A 10,144-nucleotide genomic window follows, 5' to 3' on the forward strand; every position below is an offset into this window, starting at 1 on the left:
AGTAGTATAGTGTATCTACATAGCCCCTTCTGAGCTCTTGGGCCTGCAGAACTTGACTCAGCAGCTGGATACAATACAGTAATAGGTTGACCCTGAATTATAGTAAGAGAGGACTTTTGCAGGAATGGAACAATAAAGAATTCATATATTGTATAAAATAGTTTTTATTGTAGCGGACTTGACATAATCAACAAAGTATTCATTTTAACATAATTCCCAGAGGTCAGAAACTCATGAGGCTCTGGACTACTAAATTTACTTTTCCTTAACTTCATTCCTTAAATACATGATTAATTAAATATAAAATGCTTGTTTTACTGAAAATTATTTAATCTAAATAAATTTCAACCAAAGTGTTTTGTCATCACACTAGGAAAGCAGTAACCCTACCAGTAATAAAGTAGAAGCAGGTGACAGCCAGCAGGTAGAATTACAGTGTCTCCATATGACCATCACCACCCCTGGCTCCAATAACACCTACTGCAGCTCTCCTCATAAGGCTGTTATATATAGTGTACACCAAAACTTACTTCCTTCTGCCCCAAACAAGTGAATGACTCGTAATTCTTCCCCATTTCTTTGGTCAACTTCACCGATTCTCTTCAAACTATCTGAATATAACTACTTCTTGTATTTAACAGTTTCATCAATATGTAGAATTTACCTAGAATTAAACATTGTTAATTGTGGACATACTGCAGTAGTTTTTAGTATGGTAGTGAAGGAAACACGCCTAAGTGATGGAACTTTATTCCCGATGTTTAATAAAGTCTTGTACTAAAACATCAAGAATAAAGCTCCATCTGCTAGTTGTGCTTCCATCACTACCATACCTTACCAAGAACTGTTTTATGTGTAATTGATGGATCTTTGACAAACCTTTATATAATGACAAAAAATAGCCAAAGTGTTTTAGAAATTAATTTATGTTGGCTATCTGTTTTGTATACAAGAAATAGTAATCAGATTTATATGTAAAGTCATGGAAAAGTCCCGTCAAACCTCCGTTACTTCCATGAACCTGTGAATCCGAGACGTGACACAGTATTGGGCCCGTCGATGGCACTCTGTGTGATGTCTCGGATTCACGGGTTCATGAGTCTTAAGAGTCATGGATGGGATGGAAGACTGACAGGACTTTTTTCATGGCTACAGGTACAGGTATACACACAACCCAGCAGTTTTGTTCTACAGGGTATATACAGTGACCTCTCTGTCCTGGCATTAACCGGTGACTCCCTGCTCTCGGGATAATGTTCTTCTGTTTGTTAAGTTAGGTAATGTAGTAGAAGGCTTGGTGTGATAATCAAGAAACACAAATACTACCACAAAAGGTATCAGCTAAGAGAATCATAACACAATAAATATAAAAATCAAATTCTGTACTTTTGTTTACCTTGTCACCAACTGAAGTAATCCACGACACAGTTAACTGAAATTCTAATACTTCCTCTGTACCCAAGGCCAAAATGTCATAAGATCACCATACAATAATATGTGAAAATGATGAGCTAATTCTACACCTATGATGACAACAACAAAGGCACTCTAAAGAAACTTGATTCCCTGATTATCACCAAAATCCATCAACTCAGCCTTGCCGGTCACTTCTAATGTTTTAAGGGCTTTAAGAAGAATGTCTCCATCCAAACCATGAAATTCTGAAAATACAAGAAAATACATCACAGGAAGCAAAGGAAAATATACAAGATTATTGCTTAAAGGAGCTCAACATTCTTAAAAGGCAAACACCATTTATTTCTTATTCATCCCTTTGAATCCACTATTACATGAACAGAATACAAGAATATTCAACCAATTTTGCCATATTCATTTACACACATAACCTAAAAAAGACAACTGTGCCTCTCATCTGTTACATTCAGTAGTTACTCAAAATATTCCCCTAATCTGTTTCAAGTCCTCCTTTTACCACAATATATCCCACTTTCATTCCTAAACCATCATTTCCATTTGTTTTCTTAACATTCCCAATCTTCTAAAACAGCTTCTAATACATCTTCATCTCATAAGATATATAAACTTACAGTATGCACATCAACTTAATGCTCTAGCTATGTGAGAGTCGATACTATATACTTTGACTTTACAGTGTTGTGTGTACAGTATCCAGAAGAGAAAGTTTACCTTGGTCGGCAGACTCGTCACCCTGGTTGATCTCATACAGCGTACACACGTTATTGATGCGGCTGGTAGACTGTGCCCAACTATAGATCTGCTGACCCCACTCACTTGGACTTCTCCACAGCAGATAACCTCTGACGGACGACAAAATTACATTCATATTACAATAAAGACTTTCATCTGTTTTACTAAATATGTTTTAATGGTAGTAGAGTGAGTCCTCGCTATCCAAGTATTCGTTATACCCTGTATGTTGATCCACAGTTACAAGCCCAACTGTTTGTAAAACGATACGTAAAAATTCCCTGAACTTATGAGGATTCCGCTGATGGAATCTGTTAGCCAAGAGCGTAAGAGTTTGAAATACCCGCCTGCCTCCCATTCTCTCAAAGCTCATCCTTCTCACACCACCACACATACACAGTAACAGTCGCCCAAGTTCCCAAGCCTGTTTTGAAAGTGCTCCCATGAATTTTTTTTTTTTTTTTGTTGTGTCTTTGGTGACATTGGTGGATTTTTTTTGTACCCATGAGTTCCAAACCAAAGCAAGGTGGTGTGGTGCCGAAAAGGAAGCGTGGTAGCTATGGGACAGACATCAAATTATAATTGATCAATCATATGAAAAGTGGTGAGTTTGTGTCCATCATCTCATGCGCCTTGCAGATGCCTGAAACAGCTATCCATACCATACTTAAGAATACTAAAGAAATAGAAACAAGGGCTACAATATTACTGACACATTCTGAGGTGAATTTAACATGACAAAGAAGTGAAGTGATGGAAAGTAAGGTTCACTGAAATGAGTGTGCGAGTGTGAGTGCGTAATTGCCCGACCGCATGGTTAAGTAGTCTGCGTCGCATCAATACACCGACCCCAAACAACTGTAAGTACTGTATGTTAAATAACTTATAAAGTAAAATGATTTTGTGAAATAATGTGTACCGTAATCAAATGTTTCTAAGGTATATACTATACACATAAATGTTAAAGATATCAAATTAAACTTTTGGAGTCATTTACAATGTAATGGTCTCAATCAGACCCTATTCATATTAATTCTTATGAAAATTAATTCCCCTTTATCCGTGGAAACACTATACGAGTCTTTTTTCTGGTCCCTATTAAGCTATGATAACAAGGACCCCCTGTATAATGAATTTAATTCCTAGAAATACATACTACATTGGTGCCACAGCTCCTCAGACACACACTGTACTCTACACGTACTGTACAGTATATGCAATAAATTTTCTTGATGCCGTTCACAGCCACATTACTGTATCACATTTATAATAACTTTCTATTTATTTTATATGATTTACCATAGCAAATTTTATATAACATAAAATACCTTCCTGTCCAATACAGTCACTCAAAAGTGTGAGAGTACTGTACCTTTATTACTTGATACGTGTCGGCCCACACAGCTGTCTGATTGGCTAATTAGGTGATGCCCGAGAACGACCAATGTCAATGAGGGTGGTTCATGGCTTGTATGCTTATATAAATTCTCTAATGTTTTTTTATATTAGTGATATTTAGTTTTGGTTGTTAACACATTATGTAAGAGCCATACAGTATTTTGTTTTATAGGGTATAAGGTGTAAAATTTTTAATGTATTGTATTAGGATTAGTTGGCAACCGAGCCATATTTGTGTGGTGGTGGTGATGGTCAGAGTGAGCCACAGACTGAACCAGACAGCACGGAGAACCAGGAACTCCAGGCCTGGTATACACACGCCGACGTGGGGTACAAGATAGCCGCCGAGTTGTGCGTGAAGTAATTGGAGATATTTGGACATGATAACTTGCTCTGTGAATGTAAATAGTGTAATATATATCATTGTTACACGAGGAGTTTCCATAGGCCCTTCCTCTCTGTATGAAGGTCCCGTAAGAGCTGACAATACAGTTAATGTTGTTGTCCTGGTAAAGAGGGGATAACTTGAACCATAGTTGGAACATAGAACTAAAAATAATCATCAATAACTTATGACTTGACTTCATTTATAAGACTAGTCAGTACAGTACCTACAATATCACACAAGTACATGATGACCAAACACATCTACACCTTTAAAGCTTCAATGTCGTTACAGTACGCGAAATAAATCCTCCCAAATTACTTCAGAAAATTATTATACAGAAAGAGATTAAAATAAACTTATGTACACAAATTATACATGGAATTTTGTCACATTGTCATATATGATATTCTCACTTTGATATAACGATTGCACCATTTTGACACATTTTTGGGGGATAATTGTATTGTGACACATTATGGTAACCCTGAAAATATGGTTGAAGCAATAAATATGAATACAGTACCGTAATGGCAAAAGAAAAGCCTCAAAAAATGCATGTATTTTTTGCTTTTATTTTGTCACAAGGACCCATGCATTACAGTACTGATGGCCTATAAGTCATAAAACACTGGTGACAACTACAGTATACAGTACCGTACAGAGAGCCTCACCTCCGTCTAGTCTTGTCCGTCCACTCGAGGTTCCCACGTTTAGCCAGCTCATCTAACACAACTTTTATACCATCTACTGGCAAGGCACGGCTGATAGCATTGTTTCTGAGGGCAAAACAACATTCACTACATTGACAAAGTTGTTAAGGATATTAGCTCTTAGGCAAAGTGTGGTTAATCAGCAGTACTGTATATTAACTAGTAGTAAATGTGCTTAAAACTAACAGTGAATTATGACATCAGGTGACAATAAGCAGCACAGCACCACAAGACAATCTATGAAAAAATATTCATAATTTCTAAAACTAAAGACGTGGCCCCCCCAAAATAAAGCATTAAAATGGACCTTGACTGGCAGTGAACTAAATGCCACTTACTTAAACACAGGTAGTGAGGATGCCTCTGTTACATCAATCTGACTGACACTGTTGCTCTTGCCCCAGCTCACGACCAGAGCACACCAAGAGTCAAGCTGAGTCCGCCGCACATCTGCATTCGGCTGCAGACTGAAAGATTCTTCTCATGTAAATAAATATATGACATATTTGGCATTTTATTATCATGAGCCATAATTGTTCTCTACATTGTACCTTTATATAACACTGCTCCCCTACTGAACATGTATGGGTAAAAACACTATAAATGGTTTGTTTTATTATGAGGAGTTTCATCTTTATCCTAATTATAGTTTAAAATCTCTAATACTGTAATGACCAAGTGCCATTAATCATCAGCTTTAGCTCTTTTTGAACAAGAACATAAGTCTACCTAATATTGTATGAAGATTAATATACCATACAGTACAGGTATATTATATTTTCAACAAAACACACAGCACTCGCTCATTAAACATGGAAATTGAGCGCAGTTACAGTAACAAGGAGCGAACACACGTTATCTACGAGTTGATGCGTTCTATAATGGCTGGACTGGGGCTGTTCCTATAGCTATTAGGATGTGGGCTGGATGAAGTGATGAAGTCGAACAGGAATGACTGGGGAGGACGGTGTAGCACCTTTATCCCAAACTGACAGATGATGCCACAATGATGATCAGAGAGTTGAGAGGGCCAGTGTACTGAGTGCATCATGATATGTGGTGTAAGAGAGAGAGCTAGAGAATGGTGGGATCACCTGAAGAATCTCCACCCCAGCTTATTTCACTTTTGGTAAAATAGCTGAGGAGGAGATTCTGCAGGTGATCTGAATAGTGTTGCTCGCCCTCTTCTCAACTTTCTCTTGGAGTCGTTGTTGTGTGTGTATGATGCCACAAAGTAGACTGGGTTAAGCTGCAGGAACAAACAATGATCCCCACCAATAAGCTCAGAAATAAAGTCTCTGTATTGATAATTAATAAACGATTGGCCAACAAGTCTTCACTGCAGTGTATTTGTTACTGCCTGAATAAATACTGTGTATTAACTGAAGAATCTCCACCCCAGCTTAGGGCTCCTGCACACGTGCAACTTTCGAGCGACTTTGTGGCCGCAAATTTTTGTGTTGCCACAAAATATTAATAGATAATATTCTGCTATCCCAGCGGCCACATATGGTCTTCTGCCAGCAATGTCAATATGGACTTCAAAGAAGTGGCTTGTATTTTTTACAAATATTTAGCAATGGATAACAGCTTTGTTTCTCTGCACTAGGAGAATCTAGAGTCAGGCAAATTGTATTCAAGACTTGTGAGGCACTCTGGATGAATTTAAGCACTACCCTACTTCTCACTTTTATGCCTGAAAAATGAAGATGTCTGGATCAAGTTTGTAAAGGATTTTTATGCAGCTTTACAGTTTGCAAATTGCATTAATGCTCTTGATAGGAAGCAAACAGTACAGTACAGTACTAGAATAACAAATCCAGACAATAGGGGTTTTAATTTATTTAATTATAAACACTTCTGAATGGTACAGTACTCATGGCTCTAGTAGATAGTCTCTACTGGTTCACTGTTATGGAAGATGGGAAATCAAGCAATAGTGTGTTTAGATATCTCATTAAGGATATTGAAGCAGTAGAGAATGTACAGAGGAGGGCTACCAAATTAGTACCACAGATCAAGAATTTATCTTATGATGAAAGACTAAGGAAATTACAGTTACCTACACTGGCGTACAGAAGATCTCGTGGGGACCAAGTGGAAACATACAAGATAGTGTGTGGCATATATGACCAGGCATGTACAGCAGGAATGTTCCAGATGAGAGAGGCTGACACTACCCGGGGGAACACAAAGATGATCTACAAAACAAGAGCGAGGCTAAATCTCAGAAGACATTCGTTCACGAGTAGGGTTGTCAACAACTGGAATAGTTTACCTGAGTGGGTAGTGAATGTGGAGACGGTGGAAAAGTTTGAAGCAAAATTAGATAAATACTGGAAAAATCAAGAACAAGTATATAATTATAGGGCACAAATATCCGCCACACGCAGCCACCGTCTGAGTAGAGAAGAGGCTATTGAGCTGGAGTCACAGGCGTGAGCCTCTTCCAGAAAATCATCTGTGAGTATCAATACAATACTTAGTAAATATAGCTGTACTGTATGATCTAAGTTTGCCTTGGTGTCACGGAATTATGTGGATGGATTTATTTCTTATATTTCTTACCGTAGAGTTCGATACCTTCACACTGGTTACTTACAGGAGATTATGGTGTATCTACGTAGAAATTCACTCCACCGCCCGACATTCCATGATTTATACTTGATAAATGATAATTTAATGAGTTACATTAATTTCCAACATCCATCTAAGTTATTGGGTATACTTTGTCATAACCAATCAGTCATTACCTTTAGTAATAATAAGATAGGATCACAGATACAGGCAGATATTGCACTTACATTTATATGGCAAGCTTCCATACAATGATTTACAATTTGCATGGGTATATGAGTCACTCACATTCACGCTGTAATAAAATTAATCTTGTAAAGAGGGAATTTTCAACTTGGGGACACATTTGATTACTCTACTATGGGTATGACTTAACGGAGCCTTAACTCCTCAAGTGATACATTCACTGCCAGCCTGGATCGCTCGGTACAACCAGGCTCTCACACATGATTTTTCCACGAGGAATAACAGACCTTGGGTTGGTACACACACACAGTCTGTTTTCACTGACAGTCCACAGCACGGTGTCGCGGCAAAGGACTCGTGTAGCATCCCGTTCCCTTAAAGCAGGGGAGGAGGAGGTCTTAACTAACCCATGGTCTAGGGTCTACTGGCTAAAATATGGTTTTTGGGGCGTGAGACACGATGGACACTGTCTCAATCACCCCCCCCCCCCATTGGAGTTGGGTTGTGCGAGTAGGCCCAATGCAACCCATGACACTTGGTATTTATAGTTAATCTTATACAATAATTTTCTAATGTCAGGTTACTGTGTATACTTTATTCATCTGTCACCTTCACTTCTTGTACAAATGTATAAAAAAAACTCAACTTTAAATCATCATCATCATTTTATGGCCATTTTACAACCTTATTCCATTTCAAATTATTCATAAAGGAAAACTAAGAAACTGACGTAATTAATATAAAAATGATAAGGTGGAACTCAAGTTTAGGTTAGGTTAGGTTAGGTTAGGTTACCTGGCTCTCCTAGACTAAACCAATGTACCGTTAACCACAGTTTATATACACAGTGAACCAATGTGGACTTTATATGATGACATTACTGAATAAATAACCTCACTCACTGACAGTTGTTCCTCGCTGTTTCTTTCTCCTCCTGCCTCCACAGTTACTCTCACAGCCTTAAATAGATCGATCACCTTAGGATATGTAAGTATTAAACACGTGATAACAGTAACTCACGTAAAGAAGGGAGGAAAACTGTACTGCCACGGCCACTCAAACTCAGCCATCCCGACCAGTGTTGTTTACTAAAGTTGAATCCGGGTTACACAAAAAAATTATATTATACGTTCATACTTCATACCTACTCTCTCAGAATACTTTGTTGTTCCATTTTAATATATTATAATTTTGCTATATAATTTTTATATATTATTTAGACTTATTTCTCAAAATAATTAAGATTATATTTCTTTCTCTCCATAATATGAAGAGGTTTTACGTATAAACACTGCCTGACGATAAGGACAACAATGTAAAAAAAAATAGATTATAGATATGGTCGGAGCTGTTGGATATTACCGTGATAATACAGGCCTTATTAATTTTCAGTTTTTTATATTACTTCTCTCATAATAATACAGGCCTTTTTTAGTTTTCAGTTTTTTATATCACTTCTCTCGTCCTGTTCTACCGCCCTCATATTATTATAATTATCTTTCTTAAAGCTTCCTACATTTCCTAAATTAAAAAAAATTATGACAAATTATTGTTCTAAGAATTTACAGCCTCTTATTTAAGGATTTCTCAATATATTTTCTAAAGCGAAGTGGACCCTTTCACTGAGTGTCGAGGCTGAGATGATGATGTCTGGTCAAGGTTTATTCAATTTTTCAATTTCAATTGTTTATTCCTTGATAGAGGAAGCGGGATCCTAGTGCTGTCACTAGGTACCCCTGTACAATGAGACCAGAAGCATCTGGCAAGTGTGACAAGTATATACAGTATAAATATTATAAAGGGGCTTACTAAAGCCAATATGGGGAGGATCATCGTGTCTCCGTCAGGGGGTATCAGGGTTTATCGGGATTTTTTTTAGACTGAATTGGTCTTCCAAGTTAAAAAAAAAAGTCTCATCATTGTCATGTTAGAGAAGTAAATCCCTTTCAGACATGCCTCATAACTTGGGTCATAATCAGATTTCTGAGAGTGGGGACACCTGGTACCTCACCTCTTAACATTGCCCCAAATATTCCCGTTTTCTTCCAAGTGTCTGAGGCTCCTGAGGTGGTGGTGTAGGGTATGGGTTATTTGGTTCACACTCAGGATGGGATGGAGAAAGGAAACTCACAATGTGCTCTCTGTATACATGTTATATTGGATGTACAATGCAGCTTGGTGGCTGGTGCTGGGAGGAGGCAGCGTGGTTACAAGCCTGTAGCTAGAAGAAGGGGCAGGTCACGGCCAGGTGTGGTCTTATATAGCGGGGGTAGGCGTGGCTTGATGGTAGACCTCCACTTTGTTCGGGGGCGCTGGTTACCTGGCCTTAACCACGAGGGATACGCTGGTAGATTCGCGGGGGTCGGCCAGTCAGCGACACACGGCGTTTGTAGGGTGGATCCACACTGTCTGTCCCCAAACGCAGGAAGGTTAGTCGCATCTTCTCTTGTGAATACCGAGGAAAAGAAGCTGTTCAATGCCTCAGCTTTATCCTGGTCAGAATCTGCGTAACTACCATCTTCAAGCCTCAGGTCTGATACTTCTATTCGCGTTTTTAATTTCGACTTTGCATAGCGGTAAAACGCCTTTGGGTTTGACTTGACCTCACTTGCAACCAGTCTCTGGAACTCCTTTTCAGCCCTTCTACACTCTATCTTTGCCTGGTTTCTGGCTCTTGCATACATCCTCCTGTCCTGCTCATCATTTGACTCAACTC

At 38.4% G+C, this 10,144-nt stretch overlaps 1 protein-coding gene across 1 annotated transcript; it reads right to left on the reverse strand.

Moving 5' to 3' along the window:
- Positions 1-146: 146 nt before the first annotated feature.
- Positions 147-8,510, reverse strand: LOC121864508 (vacuolar protein-sorting-associated protein 25-like). Its single transcript, XM_042363567.1, has 5 exons — positions 8,449-8,510; positions 5,004-5,132; positions 4,627-4,731; positions 2,149-2,279; positions 147-1,661 (listed from the first exon to the last, which is right to left on the reverse strand). The coding sequence occupies exons 1-5, from the start codon at positions 8,496-8,498 to the stop codon at positions 1,549-1,551; spliced, it is 528 nt and encodes a 175-aa protein (XP_042219501.1). The 5' UTR covers positions 8,499-8,510; the 3' UTR covers positions 147-1,548.
- Between the last annotated feature and the right edge of the window lie 1,634 nt (positions 8,511-10,144).

The sequence above is a fragment of the Homarus americanus genome, unplaced genomic scaffold, assembly GCF_018991925.1.
Source record: "Homarus americanus isolate GMGI-L3 unplaced genomic scaffold, GMGI_Hamer_2.0 scaffold25860, whole genome shotgun sequence".
NCBI lineage: Eukaryota > Metazoa > Arthropoda > Malacostraca > Decapoda > Nephropidae > Homarus > Homarus americanus.